Here is a 23,038-nt window from a genome sequence, read left to right as displayed (position 1 = left end):
CAAACTGGTTTTTAATTAATCTGTATCCAGTCTTTAGTCCTGCTAACATTCATTGAGCACCTGCCATTGCCAGATACGCTCAACCTCTTCAGGTACGAGTGACCTGTGAGTTGCTCCAGTAGGTACTTTTCTTTTTTGAGAGTTTTAAAGATTTCTCATCCCCAAAGAGACACTACTCCTTTCTCCTAAAGCATTTGAAATCCTATTCAGCACAATAAAGTAGTCGATTTTTAAAAAGAACTATAAAGTCATTTATTTGCAGGGAGTGAGGCAGCAACCTGGGAGCGCCCGACCTTCGGGCCGGGGCTGACGCTCGCTTCCTTCTCACAAGGTTCTAACCGCTGGGTGCGGAGTGGGAGGTTTGCTAAAGGAGCGTGATGCAGCAACGGCCACATGTTCCCAGTAACCCTAGGGCACTGAGATACCCAGAGGGGCCGGCTCCTGCCCCTCTCCCCGGGCCAGGCTGCCACGGCTGCTGCAGGAAGGACACAGGGGGGCTATGGGGGCAGAGCCACAGCAGCCTGCTGCTGCCTCTGAGCAGTGTGTGGGCAGACGGTCCCCGAGTGAGGGATGCTGAGTGATTCTTTCCCTCGCTGCAGCCTGCACAGTTGAAGCAACAGCGTTGTTTTCATCTAACTCCTTTTTACAAATGACACTTGGAACTTACTTTAAAGTGTTTTGGAAGTACCTCTGAATTTCCAACTAAACGAACTCCAACCCCAGCCTATCCCGACTTTGGGCATTCATTCTCTCATTAAACAAGCGCCCGCCTTGTGTGGCCCTCAGCTGCGGGTAGAGGAGGAATGGGAGCTTCTCCTCTGTCTCTCTGCAGCCCACGGCGGTCCTTCAGGAAATCTAGTTGGTTCTGCCTTCACAGCACAGCCAGGGTTCAAGCCATCTGTCTCCACTCGCAGCTCCCGGCTGGTTTGAGCCGCCTCCCTCATGCCCCTGGGTTCTGCTTCCCTTCCTGTCCGCTCTCCCACTTGACACTGGACACTCAAGCTGTAGCCAGTGGCGCTGTTAATGTACAAGTTGGTTGCTTCATGCCTCGCTCAAACTCTCTGATGGCCCCGTCTCATGCAGAGAGCAAGTTGCACGGCCTTTTCTTTCCTTTCCCATGCCCTGTGCAGACTGCTCTCTCTCGCCCTCTGGTGCCTCTCTGACTTCATCCCCAACTACTTTCCACTCACCGCAGTCACCATGGTCTCCTTGACGTTCCTCAGACCTGCCAGGCACACTCCCACCTCAGGGCCTTTGCACTGGCTTGTTCCCTCAGTCTCCCTCAGCTATCTGCATGGTTATGCCATCACCTTCTTCAACTCTGCTCCAGTGAGGCAACCCTGACCACCTATTCACAATGGCACCCCTCCTCTGGCATCCCCAGCACCCTACCCTACTTTCATTTTCTACATGCCACTTATCACATTCTGCCTTCTGCTTATGGATCTCTGTTATCAATTGTCTCCCCTGCTAGAAGGGGCTTCCTGAAAGCTGGGTTTTATCTATTTTGTTCACTGATTATCCCAAGCACCTAATACAGTGCCTGGCACTTAGTAAGGACTCAATAAATAATTTTTCATTCATTCATTTGGTCAAGAATTTCTTATTGAGCACTCACTCTGTGCCAGGCACCGGGCTGGTGCCGGGGATGCAGCAGGCACACAAGGCCAGGCGTCATCCCTGCCCTCTCGAGCTGCATTCTGAGGGAGGAGACTGACAGCAAACGTGGAAACAAACACGTCAATAAGATATCTCCAAGGGTTACAAAGGCTAGGAAGAAAGCAAAGTGAGCTCATAGGTTAGAGAGTGTCTTGAGGAGGTGTTAGCTAAGCCTGGTGGTCAGAGAACATTCTGGGAGGTGGTGGCATTCAATTTGAGACCTGAAGAGTGAGGAGGAGCCAAAGATGAGAAGTTCTGGGGAGAGAACATTCCAGGCAGACAGAAGGGCAAAAGCCAAGGCCTGGAGGTGGGGCCGAGGCCGACCTGTTAGGAGACCTGAGGAAACCCAGAGTGGCTGGAGCTCCGAGAAAGCAGCACCAGTGGGTGGGTCAGCCACCCCGGCGGGGAGTCCCAGCTCTGACCCTCTCTCGCTGTGAGGCCCCGAGCACAACACTCGGTGTCTCTGAGCCGCGGTCTCTCCATCTTTCACTAAGCGGGCATGTATTACCCATGCCCAAGAGTGCTTTGAGGATTCGATGAGACATTGCATTTAACACGTCCAGCCCGGTGCACAGCCTGGAGTAGGCCCTTAACAGAGGGGCACTTACAGATGAGAAGCCTTGTAATTGAGAGCAATGTCTAAATAGCTCTGAGCCTTCCTTTTCTCTTACAGTTTCCTGCCCTGCTCTGAACGCCCCTCCAGATGGCAAAAAGTTTGGAAGCAAGTATTTAGTGGATCATGAAGTCCATTTTACCTGCAATCCTGGGTTCCGGCTGGTTGGGCCCAGCAGCGTGGTGTGTCTTCCCAACGGCACCTGGACGGAGGAGCAGCCCCACTGTAAAGGTACGTCCCTCCTTCCCATCCCCCTGCGCTGGACCCATTGAAGCCCCACAGGGGTCTGCTGGATAGAAAGGGTCATTCTGTGGGACACTTTCTGCCTGATCGCTCCACCATTCCTCAACCGCAGAACAGTGGCCGTTGTGTCTGATGACTCACCTCCACGCCAGGCCTGGGCTGGCCTCTATCCGCATGAGCTCACTAAACCCTCCCAACAATTTAGTCTTGTTGTGCATATGGGGAAACCGAGGTACAGAGAGGTGAAGGGACTTGCCCAAGGCCACACAGCTGGGGGACAGGCTGAGCTGATTCAAACCCAGACGCTCTGACCCCAGAGTCTATGGGGGAGGTCCTCCAGGGAAGCGTTCCTCGTGGCTGCTCCTTCCTGGGGCTGCAGTTTGTTTGTGAGGCTGTTAGTGACCTGTAGGGTTAAGGAAATGCCTCAGGTGTCCTTTGTGTCTGCTTTGGGACTTAGTGTGGACGGCTCCAGGAGAGACCATTGGGATGAGAGGGAGGCATGAAAAGGCTAGGCTTGAAAACAGTACTTTCTTGATGTAGAGGAAAATGAGACTTGGCACGCATAGTGTGTTGGCTTTTCAAAAATCTATGGTCAAAAAATCATGCATACCAGACATTTTTAGAGCAGGGTTCATGCGACGTCTGCTGGGGCAGAATGTCCATGATTTTAGCCCAAGAGTTGAAGGAGAAATGTAAATATTCCATAAGTAAGTAGGTTGTGAAGAACAGCATGGAGAGGTCTTTGAATGCATAAAATAACTTGAAAACATAAAGGAACATCAGAAAATATGCCATCTCTAAAGATGAGTGTGGACTGACGTGAGAAGCACAGGGCAACCAGAACCACAGTCATGGAGCTAGACTTCCGTTTCCCATTTCCTGGGAAGACCAATGGTTCAAAGGTCTAATGGTTCTGGCTCTCAGACCAGGCTGAGAACCAACCAGGAAATATAAGCCGTGTAACACGCAAACACACCAGGGGAAATGCCAGTGTCTGGATTTACCCTTGACCTTGAAAGATCTCCATCCGGGTTAAGCACCTTGTGGGTGATAAACTGGCAGCAAAGGGGGAGCCTAATGACATTTTATTGTCATTGCTTTGGGTATCTGTATTTTTAACTTACAGATTGAGTTACAGACCCCAGTTGATTTCTTTCTTAGAGCACTCAGCTGCCTCTGATGGCCACATCATCCTCCACCACAAACTGTGCGGATAAGGTCTTCTGATCTCCCCTTGTCTCTGGGCCATCTCTCTGGGGTTGGAGTTGGGGGCAGTTGGCCGCATGCTCACTTCCTTTGACCCGAGTGCTGCCATGCTGCTCTTCAGAAGGGCTGCACCAGCCCGGGCTCCCTGGCAGTGCTGCGGGGAGAAACACATTTTTACCCAGGTGTGTAGCTCAGGGATTGTCCACGTATTCTGTCCTCGGTGGTTATATCCATGTAGAGTGAGCATCATGAGGTTTAAATGCAAAGATGAGTTGGTCAGAGAGCTGAAAGAATGCATTTTTAGGTAGATAGGTTAGAAACATCAGAGGCTCAGGAACATAGTCTTGAGAAATGGCTTGGGCAAAGGAACACGCAGTTGCTTGACAAAGGTAGGGACGCAAAGCGCTCCCCACGGCCCAGCTCCATCTCAGCAGCTTGAAGAGGATGCCTTCCCAGAGGATCCTGGGCATGTCTGCCCGCTTCCCTCTTGAACTTGTACGCATCAGTTAGGTATGGGTGCCTCGCCTCCCTGCAGCAGGACCCCTTTAATGGAAAAGAGGGTCCCACTGTATCATGACTTGTGTGCTGGGGTTCTCAAACTTTCAGGTGCTCTAGAGTCACCTAGAAAGCTTGTAAAAGGCAGGCTCTGAAGCCTCAACAGATCTACTGAGTCGGGTGAGATCTTTCTAGATCAGACTTGGGAAATCTGCATTTTTAGTATGACTCTGATATTATCTAAATTTTGAGAAACACCATTTTCTAGGTTCTTGTCACCGCCAGCAGCAGAAAGGAATTGAAAATTTTGAAGTGCTGATGTATTTTGGGTCCTAACCAATCAGAATGGCTGCCTGCCGTAAGCCAACGTCAACAAGTAGGCCATGTGCTGACTAAGCGTGTCAGCCCTGGCCGGGTGAGACGTACCTGTGCGTGCTCACTTCCACCTGCACTGATGTTTTGGGAAGGGAAGGCCAAGCTGGCCCTTACAAGGATCAGGGTGCCTGTCCCCCTGAGCAGTCCCCTTTCCTGAGATGTGAAGCCAGACTTTCCCTGGAGGACCACTGCCAAGAGTGGCCAGCATCTCCTGACCTTTCCCATTGTCTAACCCAGTGCTCCTCCTGATTCTCACCCTTGAACTTACCAGCTCATTCCAGATTTGCTGTGTTCTTTGTCTCCCTTCTCCCTTAGCCTCCTTCCTGGCCATTGGTCTTTCTTCCCTGACCTCCATGCCAGAGGACCACTTGGTGCAGCCCACCCTGGACTTCCCCTAGGGCCACATTTACTATCTAAAATCTGAGAAGGATTGGTTCAGGGAACAAGGCGACCAGGTGACCAGTCCATGCTGAAATCTTAGATGGATATTTTTCATCTCTTTAAGTGTAAACTGGGCAGGGGGGTTTACACCACCTTTGGTGGTGATGGAACAAAAACACTTATGTGTCACAGCCACGGGGCTCAACTAGCTGCTGGCCATGACCTCTCCCCAAGTTAGTAGACGGTGCCTGGGTTGACACTTCTGTTCTCAGCAGGAATTTATCTGATGAATGGGTGCTGTCTCTAGTAAGGTGCCACCCAAGCCTGTCAAGAGGGAGAAACGGTGCTTCTATCTGCTATTTGGTGATCAACTGTGACATTATTAACAGTGTGGGCAGGACATGGCTGGAGTTCAATAGTCCAGTGGACACCCCCCCCCCAACTCAGGGTGGTTCTAGAATCTTATCAGCAGCTATCATGTGCATCCACTTCATTTTCCATATCAGCAGTCTTAGTCACTGTGTGTTGTGACCACAGTGGGGGAAAATAATCTTAATCACGGGATTCATTTCAAGACTCAAAATGTCAGTGTCCATGAAAAATTTGGCAGCTTGGTAATAACCGCCCCTCACCCCATCCCCAGTCAACTGCTTGGAAAGAAGGTGATGAACCCAACTTAGCATGAAAGGAAATTACACATAATTGCGCCATTAAAAAACCAAGCGGGCAGAGGTAGGCTCCAGAACTCCAGAATGGAAAGCAGCCACTTGGCTTCCTGGATTATTTCCCTTTTATCCCTTTCTTTCTCGGAAGGGTGTGTTTTTAAGATTTGAAGTTTTCTGAATTGGAGGAACCATAGCCACAGGCCTTGTCCCTTTGACAACATGGGTAACCAAAGAGAAAACTTGAGAGAAATAAATCCGTTTGTCCCTTACCACTATGCTGGTAAAAAAGAATGGTTTTTATCAGTCATCCCCGCCCCCTCCCTTTTTATTAACCTTCATTCATTCATTCAGCTAATTTTCATTGAGCACCATCTATGCACAAAGTATTGTGCCAAGTGCCAGGGATTCAACACTGAATCTAAAGACACTGCCCAACCTCGTGCAGCTCACATTCTAAGGTGGAGGCAGTAAAACAGGTAACCAAACACAAAGGTCAATGAATAGACATTGTGGTCAGTGCTTTGAAGGGATCTAACAAGGGACTGAGAATAAATACCATGGGGACGAGGAACAGTTGGGGGCAACAATGATGCTGAGACTGAAGGGATGAGTGGGATCTAGTCATGTGGCGATCAGGCGGGTGGGCGGCATGGGGAAGGTGCCATTCCAGGAAGAGGGAGTAACATGTGCAAAGGCCCTGAAGAAGGGAAGAATTTGGCACGTTTGAAGAAATGAAAAGATAAAATATAAAAATGAAAATTCCACCTTGTTGCTGGAGCAGTGTGTGAGCTGAGCGAGCAAGGCAAAGTAGAGAGACACCCATCCAGTTCGTGAAGACACGGAGGCCATGCAGGCAGTAGGATTTTAGTTCCAAGCATAATAAACAGGTTTAATAAAGAGGTTTAAGAAGTGGTAATCGGATGTGTGTGTTGCTGCTGTGTAGAGAGTGCACTGGAGGCAACAAGAACGGGAGCCGTGAAGCCACTGCAGCGGCTGTTGGAGAAGTCCAGGGGAGGGATATGGCAGTGGAGATTGAAAGTAGAGTTAGAGACAGAACTCCTGGAGCTTGCTGCTATCCCATGTGGGCTGTGAGCACGGAAGAGAAGTCAAGGCTCCCAGACTCCGGCTTGGGTGATGGACTGCATGGTGTCCCTTACAGAGATAATGAAGACTGAGCGACAGATGTAGGTTTCTTTTTAAACAATCTGTGTGGGAGTCATTGGTCAGACTTCCATTTTGGACACGTTCAGTTAAAATGTCTGTGTCACATCCCAGTGGAGATCTGTTAATTCAACCTGTGGAGATCCTGGAGCAGAACACTGTGCACCGGTTATCTATCCCAAGGGAGCAGACACAGTGCGCTGGTTACCAATCCCAGCAAGGATTCCAGACACTTCTGCCCACTGTGTCTTGGTATTGGAGTCACCAAGGAAAACACAATGAGGTTGGGCCCTGGATGGAAGGGCGCTTCACTCACATAGAGGAGAGACAGAGCAAGATCAGCTTCAGTGGTGGGTGTCGGACACGTGGCCAGTGGGTCTCTCTCCACAGCTGACACAGGGCAAATCGCCTGTATGTACCCCTCTCATGCGGCAATGGAAGGACCCCAACCCCTTCCCCATGGAGTCTGAAATACTGAAGGCTGAGGGTGTGCCCGAGGGCTACCTTTTGTTCTGCTTACAACATACACATGTAAGCAGAACAAAAGAGTGCTCATTGAGCATGCAACAGGGAAAGATATTCCCACACAAGGTGTATGCCCGCCACAGGCTGTGTGGCCCTTCATCTCATGTTGAGGAAGTGCTCCAGGCCCAGGGCCCATTCTTATTTGGCTGAGTGAGGGTGGAAAGACCACATGCATGAGGCTGCCTTTCCCAACAGAGATGTCGGGTGGATGGACAGAAAGTCTGGAGCTCAAGGGTGAAGGAGGGTCAGTTGGGAGTTATATACGCAGTTGGGAGTTATTGGCATAACAGTATTTGAATCCGTGGACGGTGACGAGCACCCGAGAGGAGAGGGTAGAGATAGAAAAGAAGTGGCTCAGAATCGAGACCCAAGGGGCCGTGAGATGTCAGATGGAGGAGGGCAGGGGAGACAGAAGGGTCCGCAGAGACAAAACACGAGGAGACTGTGGAAAAGCTGGGTCGTGGCACCGGGCTGGGTGTCTGGAACGTTATTTTGCGTCAGAAGAGAGCACAGCTCCAGTCTACTCACCGTCTGTGTCATGAGGCCTTTCCTCAGACACCTTTTAGAAAGGATTTGAGTAGAAAGAGCTGCCTTTGGTATAGTAGCCGCTTAATAAATAGTTACTGAGTAACTCACTGGCAGGCTGATTTACCAAATGATTGAATGAATGAATGAATGAGGAATTACATTTAAAAACTATGAATTTCCTTCCAGACTTTTATCTAAGCATATATATGCAAGTTTTACATATTCAGTATCATCTGTGTATAGGTATTAACACAAGCAAATCTCCATTAACTCTTCTTTCTAAACAAAACTTTTAATGATTATGAAGCACTTCCTCATAAGGGCTCTTCTATACTTTACTTAACTATTCCTCTATTGTTTCCAAGTTTGCATAATCATAAATTATGCCAAGACAAGCAATCTAAAACATTTTTCATTATGGAGAACTTCAAACACATGAAAGTAGAAAGAATAGTATAATGACCCCCATGTACTCATAACCCAATAATTATCGACACAGCAAATTCCTTAATATCATTAAATACCTGGTCAGAGTAAACATTTCTCCAATTATCGCACATATTTTTAACACTGTGTTTGAACCAGGGTCCAGATAAGTTGCATACTTTTACAATTGGTTGATATGTCTCTTACATCTTTATTAAATATTAAATTAGTCTATTAAATAGTCTTCTTCCCCACCGCCATGTCATTCCTTTGCAGTTTATTTGTTGAAGAAAGTGGGTTGTTTCCCACAGACTCGATTTTGCTAATAACTGCGTCCCTGTGGGGTCATTTAACATGATCTTCTGGTCTCTGTATTTCTTATAACTCTGGTAGCTAACTCCAGAGGCTTGATCAGATTCAGGTGAGACTTTTGTTTTGTTTGGGCAAGACTGTCAGTCATCTCTTTTGTGATGCTGCACCTTGGTGAGCAACACGGCCATCCTCATGTGGACATCTCTCTAGTCGATTCCTTAAGAGGGACTCAGGGGGGCAGTTCCCCGACTTCTTCCACATTCAGACAGTGTGCAGATTTACCACTGGATGTCAGTTTGTTTGGACATAAAATACCTGTCTCCCGTTTTCTTTTCTTGTGTATCTTAAACGTGTTCCTCTATGTCTTCTGTTTTAACTGATACCATTGTAGCCATTGTAAGTATCTTGGTCTTTTTGCCTGGAGGCCCAAAGGATTTTTCCTTTTTCTTTAAAATCCAATAATTTTATTAGGATCTGTCTCAGTACTGGCCTTCCTGGGCCAATTTTCCCAGGTGTAGGGTTCATCTTTTCAATAGGAAGTTTCAGTTGTTGGAGCAGTCTGGCCCCCAGGAATTCTCAAACTTTCTAGGACAAAACCTGAATATTGAGGAGGCTCTAATGGAAGGAGAATCTAAATTGAACCCAACAAGGAAAATAGGGGCAAATGAAAGAGATGGTCCAGAGAAAAGTGGGAGAGGAGAGCAAAATGTCAGAGCTGTAGAAGTGTGAGCACCACGTCGGAAACCACAGAAGTGGGAGACTGAGAGTCAGGAAGTTAGAAAAGCCATATGGGAAAACTTGTTTCACTTAAATATAAGTAACAGAAAAGGACTCTTGTCAAATCCCTTACCAATATTATAAGAAAAAATAAAATAGTCTATATAGACAATGAAGAAATGCCAGAAAGATGTGCCCATAAAACAGATGAAAACCGTAACCTAGTATTTCCAAACAAGCTGAAAGAAGTTTTTAAAAGACAAAAAAATTAGAAAACCTCAGAAATGAGATGATTGGAGAAATGGAAAATTGAAACGAGATGACAAAACGAATTAGAAATAAAAGAAAAAACATCAGATCACGCACGTAAAACACTTAGCTCAGTTCCCGGGAAGTAGTAGGTGCTCACCCAACAGGAGATTAAGACAGAATTACCATCCATGCTTTTGACTGCCAGCCTCTCCTGCAGCCTCTGCCAGTGCCCTCTTGACGGCTCATAGGTCGCTCTGCACTTAACTAAATGCCATAGCCTGGACAGGTGTGGACGTGATGACAACTGTACCTCACTCAGGACACAGATGGGATGCCAGGACTGGGCATGAGGCCAGGGAATGCTCCTGACAGCACATCAAGATAAGAAACAAAGAGGTCTGTACAGAGCCTGTGTAGAAATGAAAATCCTAGGCAACAAGATCCAGAGGGGGAGACAGCGCACAGGGTCCAGGGGCACCCATGCATTTCTCTGTGGAGCTTATGACCCCCACCCCACCCCCCCACTCACATCAGCCAGGCACGGCCAGGCCCAGTGCCTTCCACTGGAGGCCCAGTGGGGGAGAGACAATGGTGCTGGTCCCACTGTGGCCAGACTGAAAGATACAAGTGTTCACAGTTTTTGGCTGTCTGCCCACAACTTCATGGCCTAGTGGTCTGCCCACTTTCAGACTCCCCTGGTGAGCAATGATGGGGCTGGACAATGGGTAGAAACAGGAATTTCAAGCTCTGTGGCATTTGTATATGGTGTCATTCCAGACACATTCCTGGAAACAGGTCATCTGAAAGCAGAATGTATAGGGAGAGCGCAACCAGGTGGAGGTTACTGAGAAATTGAAATGGCTCCTTCCCCCTCATAAGCAGCATCTGGATGGTCTGGGTCCTTTCTGATAATAGAAACCATGTAACTGTCTACATAACATCCTAATCACGAGGAGGCTGAAGGGAAGACGAAGTGCCTGCCAACCCACCCACAGCCAGGCTGTTGTTCTCATCAGGAGCAAAGCACCTTTTTCTTCCTCTTGATAGACACAGCAGGACAGGATGCTCTTATGCCAACAGGAGATGTTTCCAGTTTTTTTCCCAAGATGCTGTGGTCAAGTCAGTGAACTGAAAAACCTCTCTCTGGTGGAAACGGCCTGTGTTCTGTGCATTAAAACTGGGCTTAAGGAATTCATAAGCTGATGTGGCCTGAGGTTTTTAAAAACTCATTTTTTCTCATTAGAAAATTTATAAACGCTGATTTTGGAAAAATAGAAGAGTACAAAAATGTGTAAATAAACAAAGAAAAATTACCTGTAATTCTACCACACAGAGAAAACCTGTTAAACTTTTAAATATGCATCTCTCTATCAATAGCTTTTCCATAGGACTGTTGCGTTTATGAGCAAGGAACATTTCCCTTTCCCACATTAAGAAAGAGAAACTTCCTTGCTCGCATAGGAAATGTTGAGCACAGGAAGGCTTCTGCGTGGGAATTTGGAGAGAGCTGATTTTCTCCATCTCTGGACATTCCGATGGGCCATCCCCCCCTCTTGAAACTCCACTGAATTGAGTTCTTGTTTAAAAGGTGTTCTACATACAGCAACTAGAAGGACGTGCAGCTATGACATACAACTATCTACTGGGGCTTTGGGGGAAAAAATAAATAAATAAAAATTAAAAAAAAAAAAACGGTGTTCTACCTGGGCTGATAGGGGCAGAGTTGGGGGGCAGTAGGGCTTGACTCAAAGGCAATGTGGGAACATGCCCACAGGTAGCTGACTCTGCCCGGCTACAGCTGTCTACACTTGGAAAATGCTGCCTCTGGGAGGAGCATGGCGGGGTGATGGACCAGCTCCCGCAGGCAGAGCTCCAGGTGGGCACAGTGTGTGCCTGGGTATGTGGTTTGCTGAATGGGGGGTGGGCTACATCTCAGCCCCCTTGCCCCCCTCCCAGCTCTTGCTTGTGGGCACAGTGGCAAGGGCAGAGTAGGGAGGTGGAAAGCTGGAGTCATCCTGCGATGTAAAGAAAGTTAACCTATCTTTGCTTTTGTTTGTTTGTTGTAGAATTGGAACTCACATACTTGTATTTGAAAATTATTTATTTTCCTAGATATCAGTGAATGCTCCAGCCAGCCTTGTCAAAATGGTGGGACATGTGTAGAAGGAATCAACCAGTACAAATGCATTTGTCCTCCAGGAAGGACTGGGAGCCGCTGTCAGCATCAGGCCCAGACTGGTACGTAGCTGCTGTGGGACTGGGTGAGGATGTTCCACCGCAGAGAGAGGAGGACCCTGGTGGTGGGCCACTAAATGCAGACAGGTGGGGAGCTCAGTTCCCCACCTGGAAACGTGGGCTTTTCATCCATTGATCCTACTGGTTCCTTGAGGTGGTTATTTGGGATGGAGTTTAGCTCTCTTGTGTAACCAGAGTTTTGATCATTCTTATGGAAGAAAATGCAAGTGGAAGGACTGACTCCCAACCTGAAAACTCCCCAGACTGGGAATTTGGCAGAGAAGTTCCCTTGCTGCCACCTTCGCTTGGTCGACAGTTCCTCTGCAGATCAGCAGAACAGCTTCTCCTTTCAAACGCTCCCATCGCATCCTGCAAAGTTATTATTATTGATACAGACCAAAGTATTTTCAGACCTGGATACTGGACATTTGACTGGTGATGAGGTTATTAGCCACATCTTGAGTCCCAATATATCCCCGGCCAGCAGGTCTAGAAGTCACATAGTGGCTATTTTTGCATATGGCAAGAAAATCCAATGATAAGGAATCCATGGGGGCTGGGTGGGGGTTCCCATACTATACTGCAACCAAAGTTTCTTATATAAAAAGTCAAATCCAAAAGACGTTCTGTTCCTTGGCCAGAAAAGCCTGGAGTGTCCTGTCTGGGCCTGTCTGGTCGTCTTGATTTCTGTGTGGAATCTCAGTGTGGGGAGGAGGAGTTGGTGGTTAGCATAGTGTCCAGAGAGGTGAAGCTTTGTCGATACTTGCTATCCTTGCATTGGACCCAGCCCAAGGTCAGTTTTAAATATTGCTCCCAGAGATTTGCTCCTTAACGTGTCTTGATTCTGTTCAACTGGGGCGCCTTCTCAGCATGAGGCCCTCCTCCCTGGGAGCCCAGAGGCCCCCTGACAGCTCCTGAGGCTGCTCTCCGTGAAAACAGAGGCCAGAGGCAGAACCTTCTTGGCAGCCCCACTGCCTCTCCTGCTCCCTACAAACAAGAAGGAAAAAGAAGTGGGCCCCCTTTCCACTCCAAATTTCTAGTCCTGGACACTGAGTGTTCTAAACCCCACGTTAGGGCTTCTGCTGTCAGGACCTTCAGGCAATTGTTCCTCAGGTCCAGGGGGCACTTTAGACCTAAAGTATCCCCATGACAGGCATCCCCACCAGGAAGGGGAAGGAGGGAGTGAGCAGGCACATCTGAAGTCAGCTCATGTCCTCACAGTATCCATGAACAGCCCAGCAAATGCCTGGGCTCTTGCTCACCTGGTCCCTCAGCCTGGAGCCTTCCTTATCAGCTCTGCCTATGTCTTTGCAGCTCCGGGAGGGAGCCTCTCTCTGATTACTTTTTTTTTTAATCCAGTCATCTTTTTTTTTCCTATCACAGTAAGATATACATAACAAAATTTACCATTTAAACTATTTTAAGTGTACAGTTCAGCGGCATGAGTACCTTCACATTATTGTGCAACCATCACCACCATCCATCTCCAGAACTTTTTTCCTATTGCAAAACTGAAACTCTCGCCCTTCAAACACTGATTCCTCATTCCCCCTCTCCCCAACCTCCCCCAACCACCACTCTGCTTTCTGTCTCTAAGAATCTGATATAAGTGGAATCATACAGTATGTGTCCCCTTGTGCAACTGATTCCTCTTATCACTCGTTTCTCTACAGTCTCCCCGAACCATATGAGAGTTCTCAATCCTTTGAAAACTTCGAAAAACTGACACTGTTTTTCTGATTAGAAAATTGATTTATGTTCTTGGTTGAAAAAAAAAAAAAGCTTAGACACTTTAGAAAAGTATAAAAAATACAACGAAGAAAAATCGTGTTTTAAACTCAACGGTTTTAAACTTCAGTGATCATTGTTAGCATTCTGGTGTTAAGCCTTTTTAAAAGTGAAAACGTGGATTTAACATCACTGCCGTCCTTCTCTGTGTGCAGTTGCGTGGCCTGTTTTTTCCATGCAACGTTATACGCCGGTGTGCTCCCTGCCCTCCGCCCCCTTTGGTGGGCCCTGGACCGTGTGCTGGGATTTTGGTTAATCGCTTGTCTCTCCTTTCCCTACTCCAGAGTAAGCTCTGTGAAGGGGCGCGCCCCCGTCTTGCTTCTCCTCCCGGCCCCTGCCCAAGGTCGGGCCCACGGCAGGTGCGCCAGGGCCCGGGCCTGAGGGTGTCTTCTCCCCGCAGCCGCCCCCGAGGGCAGCGTGGCCGGCGACCCCGCCTTCAGCCGCGCGCCGCGCTGCGCGCAGGTGGAGCGGACGCAGCACTGCAGCTGCGAGGCCGGATTCCACCTGAGCGGCGCCGCGGCCGGCGACAGCGTGTGCCAGGGTAGGCGCGGGCTGGGGGGGGCGCGGGGGCGCAGAGGCGGGAGGACGCCGGAGGGCGAGGGGCTCCCCCCCGCGGCCCCCTTGCTTCCGGGCGCACCCAGCCCTCGCGCCCAGGGTACAGGGGCAGGTGGGGCGGCTTCCTGGGCCCAGCTCAGACAGCCCCACCTACTTTGCGTTTTAGGTGAGTAACTGTTGACCTAATGGTTGCTAAGACGTAGACATCAGCGGTCAGAAGAATGCAAGACTGTAGAGAAAGCAGCCCAGGCTCGCCCCAATGTCAGAATCTGACAGGGTCTCCACCCAAGCCATGCTCACTCGTCTAGAAGAGCCTTGAGCCCCCTCACCCCCTCGATCTCGGCTGGAACCACATGGGCGGGCGGCGGGGAGGAGCTTGAACAGCAGACAGGCCCCGGAGCCGCGCAGGGGTCTGGGACTCATTCCCTGGGCCCCTCTCAGTTTCACTTTACTGACTGGCCCACTTTTGCTAACCTCTCCTGATTACCAAAGTTCCTTCTGAAGACAAGTCAAACCAGCGGGTTCAAGCCTGAGAATCAGTCAGTTGGTACTAACAGCATCATTTTACAGCAGCAGAAATGAGACCCTCTTAGGCCATGCCCAAAGATGAGGCCAAAGAAGAGGAGAGTTGACACAGGGCTGCGAACCAGGCCGGGAGTCTGGGTCTGCAGCCCGGAGCCCTGCTCCCAGGGCTGGCGGGCCTGATTCGCAGCCTCTGCAGGGTCTCCCCGGTTAGTCTTTGGCCATAGACAGAGGAGCCCACCTAGGGTCTACCATTACCAGCTCCCTCACGTCTCCCTTCAGCCCTCTGGGCCCGTGGCTTGGGAGGAAGGGGAGCATGCCTGCTCCTCTTCTGAGTGCTCTGCTGGGGATAGGGCTTCATGGCTGCACCAGACCCAGCCACTTAGCCACAGCTGTCAGAGATGGTGACACAGCTGCCATTGCCCCCAGGAATGGAGGCACAGCCGTCCTGGGTGGACACCCGCTGCATGGCTCCTGGAGTCATACTGGGCACTTCTGTCCCCAGATGTGAATGAATGCGAGCTCTACGGGCAGGAGGGGCGCCCCCGGCTCTGCATGCATGCCTGTGTGAACACCCCGGGCTCCTACCGCTGTGCCTGCCCCAGTGGATACCGGACCCTGGCCGACGGGAAGAGCTGTGAGGGTGAGTGAGACTGCAGCAGAGGCAGGCGTCTGTGGGGCTGGAGAGAGCCCAGCTGATACCAGACAATGCCTCTGAACTACTAGAGGAGAAGGAGAGAGGGCAGAGGACTCCTCGATGGGCTGACATGGAATGTGAGAGAAAAGAGGGTTCCCCAGTGACATCCTAGTGGGGCTCCACTACAGGGCTCAGAGTAGTGAGTAATCTGGGGAGAAGGCATCCAGATAGCCATCCATCCGTCCATCCATCCCACAAGTATTCGTGAAGGCCTGGGTAGGACTGTGTGGGGTTGGGAAGAAACCCAGCCTCCAGCTGGGGAACTCACATGTGAAGGGAGCAGAGAACTCATACAAAGGAGAAGGAGGATGTCTGTATGCGGCCTATGGGGTGAGGCTGAGTAGGAAGGCTTTCAGGAAGATTTGAGTCAAAGGGCGTGACAGTAGCCATGGAAGGAAGACTCTAGGGCACTTTGGCTGAGGAAGAGCAGATCTGAGAGAAGCGTTGTGACTGGTAACACCCATGCGTGCTCTCCAGCACGTCTGTAACCTGTCATACCCCGGGGAAGGAGGACAGGATCCCAGGGAGGGGAGTTCCCCAGCATGGTTCTGCAGCACTTCCGAAAGATCTGGATTTCAAACGGTTAAGGAAGACAGGGTTTCCTATTTTAAGAAGTGTTGGGTATTTGGAAAGCTCACCATGTGTGGAGCACCTCATTCCAGTTCCTGTCAGGGCCTTTCATGTGGCCCTGTCAGAGATGGAGGGGGCGTCGGGGGATCTTCACCCTCACTGGGTGTCCCGTGTTTCAGATGTCGATGAGTGTGTGAGCCCACAGCACGTGTGCCCCCGGGGGACCTTGTGCATCAACACCGGTGGAGGCTTCCAGTGCGTCAGCCCGGAGTGCCCCGAGGGCAGCAGCAACGTGAGCTACGTGAAGACATCTCCCTTGTGAGTATAGCCGGGGCCACCCGTGGCTGGGCACAAACATCCCTCACCCAGGCCTCCCAGGGTGGCTGGGCCGGATTCTTCCCAGAGGTTCTTGGGATAGGGTACAGTTATGTCCAAGGAAAGATGAAAGACAGGGAGCTGGGAGTCTGGCTTCTCTGAGCTTACTTAAGTGGTTGCATTTAAGGCACTGCTGCTTTGTGCAGTAAGAACCCAGTTTGCCCTGATAGGAGTGATGTTCCAAGGACTCCCCTGCTGACATGGAGGATGACGGCACTGTCAGGGAGGGCCACTGGAGGGAAGACCGCGGTGGTGACGTTATCAGGAGGCAGGTGTATATCACACAGATTTGGGAGAGGATCATTTTCACATGTTCACAGAGCTAGTAACTAGTAGACCCCAGTCACACTGCATATCCTGTACACTTGGCATTATATCACTCTGCTTTTCCTCTGGTACTGGGAAGTTCGACCTCTAGTAACCTCAGCACCTAATAGAGATTTTTTTTTTCCAAAATATGGAAGACAGGCCTTTAAGGAGAATAACTACAAGTATCACAAAGTCTATGTATTTTCTTCTGAAAAAGAGATCACAAGAGCCTTAGCATTGTCGTTAGAATGAATGACTTGACAAACTCAGATTCTTGAATGGCTGTTTGGGCTAGAGCAGATTAGAAGCAGCGAGGAAGTCAGTGGCAGTTATTCACTGAGAGTGAGGACGCCAGGACCTTCAAGAGTCACTGAGCGAAGGGACAGAGGGACCTGTATGTCATAGGCTTTGGGGACATCCCTGTTTAACAGCCAGATGTGATATTCAACCTGCATAACCGTGATGACTCGAGTCACCAAATATACTAAATGGCATCTGAGTATTATGCTGGGTAAGATAGAGAAGTATCAAAAACACTTCCACAAGACCCTGACCCTGGCTAAGGAGGACAGGGGTTCCTGCTTTAAGAATAAACATTGGGTGTTTGCAAGTTCACCACGTGGGGAGCACCACATTCCAGTTGCCAGCTAACTGCTGGGGTCCCGCTGTTACTGAGAGAGGTCTCAGCACATGTAGAAGGGGCATCTGGTTTGAATACCAGCACCATTGTTATTTAATCTTCCCCAGCTTTATATTTCTGGAAAAACTATAGTAACAGCATACATAAATATATATGCACACACACACACACATGCATACCTATACAGGTGGGTCAGGGGAGCCCCTCTGCCCTGGCCACGCCCGACACCAGCCACACTTACTTGCCTGTAGCTCCAGAGCACCTGTGGTGAGGGACCTGTAGCTGGGAAGGGTCACTTGGGTGATGGGGCAGACAAGCCAGGTCAGAGCAGGCCCTCCTGGGTTTCCCAAAGGCTGACTCCCTACATTTTGCCTCTCTGCTCCAGCCAGTGTGAGCGAAACCCCTGCCCCATGGACAGCAGACCCTGCCGCCATTTGCCCAAGACCATCTCCTTCCATTACCTTTCTCTGCCCTCCAATCTGAAGACACCCATCACGCTCTTCCGCATGGCCACGGCCTCAGCCCCTGGCCGACCTGGACCCAACAGCCTGCGGTTTGGGATCGTGGGAGGGAACAGCCGCGGCCACTTTGTGATGCAGCGCTCAGACCGGCAGACGGGGGAGCTGATCCTGATCCAGACCCTGGAGGGGCCTCAGACACTAGAGGTGGACGTTGACATGTCGGAATACCTGGACCGCTCCTTCCAGGCCAACCACGTGTCCAAGGTCACCATCTTCGTGTCCCCTTATGACTTCTAAGGGTGCCATGAGGGCACAGGGGTACAGAGATCTGGGCTCATTTCTCTTCCCCAAAGACACAGCTGTGGGCACTGACTGCGACAGACATCTCTCCCTAGCCCACCTGGCCCCTGCCCACCTGCTGTTCACCCAGGTTTCTAGGGCAGTGCTGCATGCTGTCCCATGGAGTGACACACAAGGGCAGCCACAAAACCCAAGCTGCTGCCATCACATGTTTTCCTCCTTTAAGGGCCTTCCCTTAGATTATGCACTAACTTTCTTGAATCTTTTTTACAGGGGAATGGGCAACTTTTCAAAATGCTGTGTGGATAGCATTGTGAGTTTGAACTAGCTGGGAGGGAAAAGCTCATGGTATGTGTCTGAAATGATTGTCAGTCCTCCTGTATTGTTATAGTCAAGCCTTGTTATGAAGTAGTTCTAGCCATGCTGAGGGCTCAGTCATGCCCTGTCCCTGTGGCACAGGGGGTGGGTCTCCTGCCACGACCCAGCATGTTGTTCTTGTCTGCATTCCCCTCTGTGACATGCCTGCCAGCCTTCTCATCAGAGAGCCACAGCAGGGCCTGGAACCCCCACGCAGATTCTTCTAGACAAAGGAACCAACATTAAAGCATAGATTCTGCCTGAATTAATTCCCTTTTGAGAAATCATATCTCAAAACATAGCCTGGTCTATAACTGGAGAAATAGTCTATTGCTCCCCCCTGCCCACCTGGCCTGTCCCTGAACATGAGCTAGCCTAGTTCCTTCTAGGAGAGGATACCTGGCTCTCTTCCTGTCTAGGCTGGATCCACTGGGGTAAAGGAATAAGAAAGAAAACACAGGTGATGCTAGGATTGCTCCACCAATAGAAATGTGGCTTGGCCAAATGGGAGATTGGTAAGGTGACATCTGGCCATGGAGAGTTCTAGAAAGTGCTTGAATTGCCTTCATTCCAGGGCCTTCTACTTCTGATAGAAGAGCCAAGGGATGATGCCCTCCAGGTGACTGAAGAAAGAAAACACTGGCTGGGGCTGGGAGTGGGGTGGGGAGGGGTAGGGGAGACCATTCATAGTTAAAACCTAGAAGCCCACTGAGCTCTGAGGAAGTTTCGGTATCCAAATATATGTTAATCTACTGGTGAGATTTCATCACACACATTTTATGTAAAAATTCTTTGTATTTGCCTCGGTATGAGATGGAACCAGAGGAAGTATGTTGCCAGTTTAGTGATCAAGCCCTATATCAAGGTGGTTTCTAGGACACCCATGCTTGTCCTATTTTGTCAGACAAAGGGTGAGAGAGTCAAGAGTTGCTTTGGCAATTTTTCTTCTCTTGACATCGGGCTCAGCTGTGATGTCACCAGCAACAGAACAAGGGCCCGCAAATCTGCTTTTCTGGGTTGTTACAAGACTTTATTAAAACTATCATTCAAAGCCTTGTGTTTCCAACTCGTGCTGTGACAGGTCAGAAGCCTGCCTGTACCCTGTGCAGAACACCAGATGGGAGACTCCAAGGGCCTGGCCGTGTTCCTGAAAGTGAGATTTCACAGCAGTGTGCTATTCCCTCCTGCTGGGGGCAGGGGTGGTTCGGAGGGACAAGCCTCTTACCTCCCAGCAGGTGAGGAGTGATTTTGGGGTCTACAGAACAGGTGCCCCATCTAACCTGGTATATAATGATGACTTGGATGCCAACCAGGCACAGTCGAAAGCAGTGGTTTGCATCACCGAGATCTGCCATCATCAAACCTGCTTCCCATTTATGAAATCCCACACTGGGACTGAGCCCCAGTCCCCACAGCACAAACATATGAATGTCTGACTGCTTGGGATTGTGGATTGTGGATTATGTCTGGGCCCTTCCTCCCTAGGTAATATCGTGTTCTCTATACCCTCTCAATTCACTTTCCCCTGTGGAAACCAACTTCTCCTTCGTCCTTTCAGAGCTCTAGTCTGTGCTAAGTCCGAGCAGCTAATAGTTAACAGGGATTAATTTGCATCCCCTTCAAGGTAATATAGTTTTATGTTCTTAGGCAGGGGGCTTTTAAAATTTTTATTATGCACAGTTGCAAACATATAGAAAAATAGAGAGACTAGTATAACGAACTCCACGTCGGATTCACCAGCTTCAATAATTAACACAATCTTTTTTCTTCTCTACTCTCACTCTACCCTATGATGATTTTGAAGTAGATCCCGGACATCGTATCACTTCATCTGTAAAGATTTCAGCATGTATCTCTAGACAATAAGGACTTTTTAAAAAGCATAACCTCAATACCAATCACACCTAAAAAATTAGCAATAATTCCTTAATACCTTCAAATATTCAGTCATTGTTCAAATTTCTGAGTGGCTCATGATTTGTTCATTTGAATCAGGTCCATGTTCTGAAATTTGTTGATATGCCTCTTAAGTTTCCTTTAATCTCACATTTCAGCCTATAATGGAATAACCTAGAGGCTTGTTAGAAGACAGAGTACTGGGTCCTTTGTCCTGTAGAATTTCTCACAGTCTGGGTTTTCCTGAGTGCATCTCTGTAGTGTCTTTTAACATGTTCCTCTGTCCTCTCTGTTTCTTAAATATTAGTAGTTATATCTAGAGATTTAATCGGAGTCCAGTTACATTTATTTTTGCAAGACTGCTTTATTGGTGGTGACAGGTACTTCCAGTGGGAGCCACATGATCTCTAGTTTTCTCTTTTCTGATATTAGCAGCCATTGATGATGATTGCATAGATCCATTACTTCTTTAGGGGTTGCAAATAATATTCTTAGTGCTTCGTTTATTAGCTGGCATACTTTATAAAGAGAAACTTCCTTTCATCAATTATTTGGTTACCCTGAGGTTTGGTTTGTATAGGAAAGGCAGGATAAATTCTTGACTTTTTCACCTTTGTCAGTTTCCAAGGTGCTTCCCAGTCATTTTTCAATGCTGTTCAGTGAGAGCTGTTTTCTTCTTTGAGTACAGTCTGGACTCATGGTTTAAACAGACTTGATGTATGTTTCAATCCACTGCAGTTATTTTCCTTACTGTTGGTCAAACTGTCCTATCTTTGGCTCTTGGGAATTGTTTCAAGTTGGCTGATTCCATTGATATGACCCTAGTGGTCTTTGATAGTTTCATAGTTATCTTGTATGACAAGAGGTTTCAACTCATCTTGTACATTTTATGCCACAGCCCTTAAGTCATCCAGTTTTCCCCAAGGATCCCTGGTTCCTTTTAGTGGGGAATGATAATTAGAGATCAAAATCTGGGTACTAGGAGTGCTTGTTGGTAGTGGTTTGGTCATTGTTTCTTGGTTTTAGTGCATATAGCTAGGAAATATGTGCATTTTTTTTTTTTAAAGAAGACACACTATGAGTTTATATTGATACTTCCAACTCAACTCAGGACTACTGGGTTTTTCATGTAACTTCACTGATCTTACATCCGCTCATCTTTCTCTCATTCTGAAAACCTCCTTCTCAAATTAAATGGTTTTAAATCCTCAGAATAACAATGCCAAAATTATCACAAAATATAATTACTGAAAACGGTTAAAATTTTCCTTTTGCAATTCTTTTTGTCCTTAGGGTTTATGCCATTAGGGATGTGCAGTCAAATTACTGTTTTAAAATAACTTGGAATAGTTCCCCTCTCAGTGATTATGCCCAAAACTGGAATCAGGGCTATGGTTCTTCACTTTGTTTTGCTTAAATTTTTAGAGATTGCTTTTTTATTTTAATTTTGTTTTAAAATTATGTAAACTATTTACATGGTTCCAAAGTCAAATCCACAAAATAAGCTGTATTCAGAGAAGTCTGTATTCTATCCCAGTCCCCTCCATCCTATTTCCTCCTTCTGCCATAGATAATTAATTCTTTTCCATTTTACCCTTCCATTTTAAAAAATATAAACAAATGATAAATGATAGCATCTTATTTCACACTTTTCTTGATCTTGATTTTTTTTCCCTTAACAATATATTGGATATCACTCCATAGAACCATATAGAATGTTCTTCTATAAAATGCTCCATTATGAGGACATACCATTGACATACTCAAGATTGACATTGGGTTGTTTCCAGTCCTTTGCTATTAAAAGTATTGCAGCAACATGCATATGTCTTTTTGTATTTTTGCCTTAGTATCTCTGGGGCCAGTTTTCCCTCCATAAGGATTATGTTGCTTTCCACCCCCAACAACAATGTATGAGAGTTCTTGTTCCTCAATCACAGAAGGCCCCAGTGGGGTCCCTGGTTCTCACATCTGGGAACCCTCCTCTGGAAGGACAGAGAGGCCTGAATGGAGGGCTGTTCCACAGCTAGCCCACTTGCCTGTCCTGGACTTCTGAGTAGCAGTCAACAGCCACCAGGAATAAATGAGAGGCAAGCCAAATGGATCACTGGCTCCTGAGCGATGGAAAATTAGCTAGGTTTTTCGATGACTTTTAAAAATCATCTTAGTTTTAAAGTGTAACACCTCCAACACTAGCAAACAAAAAGGAAAATAAGCCAAAAACAAAATATCACTGCACAGTCACAGTAAACTTGGTGGGATTATTGGGAATCTGAGCATATGTCCCAAGGAGAGATATGAAGAAGTCAGACTTGAAAGGGTCACTTTCCACCAGCCACTGCCTCAGCTGTGACCAAGTTCATACTGCAGAGATGGAAAGGTGGACTTTTATAACTTTTACCATGTACATATGAAAATCTATAGGTGTTTATAAGCTGCGTAAATATTCCTAAATGTCTACTGTATTCCAGGCACTGTTCTAGTTGCTGAGGATATAGTGGATGATAAGACTGAGAGAGACCTTCACCTCTTGCAGCTTACATTTTAGTCAGAAGGTAATACGCATGTAAACAAGAAAAGTATGTAATTTCAAAGAGAGATGAGTGCTATAAAAAGCAGAGGGGCCGGCCCCATGGCTTAGCGGTTAAGTGCGCGCGCTCCGCTGTTGGCGGCCTGGGTTCGGATCCCGGGCGCACACCGACGCACCGCTTCTCCCGCCATGCTGAGGCCACGTCCCACATACAGCAACTAGAAGGATGTGCAGCTATGACATAC

The 23,038-nt window shown here is 48.2% G+C and overlaps 1 protein-coding gene across 2 annotated transcripts in view; it reads left to right on the top strand.

Annotated features, from left to right (window-relative positions):
• FBLN7 (fibulin 7) overlaps positions 1-19,022 on the top strand; it is a 41,637-nt gene extending 22,615 nt beyond the window's left edge. Inside the window, exons 3-8 of one of the 2 annotated variants that reach the window (XM_004435786.3) lie at positions 2,333-2,503; positions 11,671-11,796; positions 13,982-14,122; positions 15,164-15,301; positions 16,105-16,243; positions 17,635-19,022. In XM_004435786.3, the coding sequence (XP_004435843.1) occupies positions 2,333-2,503; positions 11,671-11,796; positions 13,982-14,122; positions 15,164-15,301; positions 16,105-16,243; positions 17,635-18,007 (1,088 nt within the window). In that variant the 3' untranslated portion in view covers positions 18,008-19,022. The remainder of the gene's footprint in view (positions 1-2,332; positions 2,504-11,670; positions 11,797-13,981; positions 14,123-15,163; positions 15,302-16,104; positions 16,244-17,634) is intronic. The other variant, XM_087426099.1, reaches the window with a different exon arrangement.
• The last annotated feature ends 4,016 nt before the right edge of the window (positions 19,023-23,038 follow it).

This window comes from Ceratotherium simum, chromosome 40 (genome assembly GCF_057802395.1).
Source record: "Ceratotherium simum simum isolate JZ-2026a chromosome 40, ASM5780239v1, whole genome shotgun sequence".
NCBI lineage: Eukaryota > Metazoa > Chordata > Mammalia > Perissodactyla > Rhinocerotidae > Ceratotherium > Ceratotherium simum.
The sequence above is the reverse complement of the archived record's forward strand: the minus strand, read 5'-3'. Positions and strand labels throughout refer to the sequence as shown.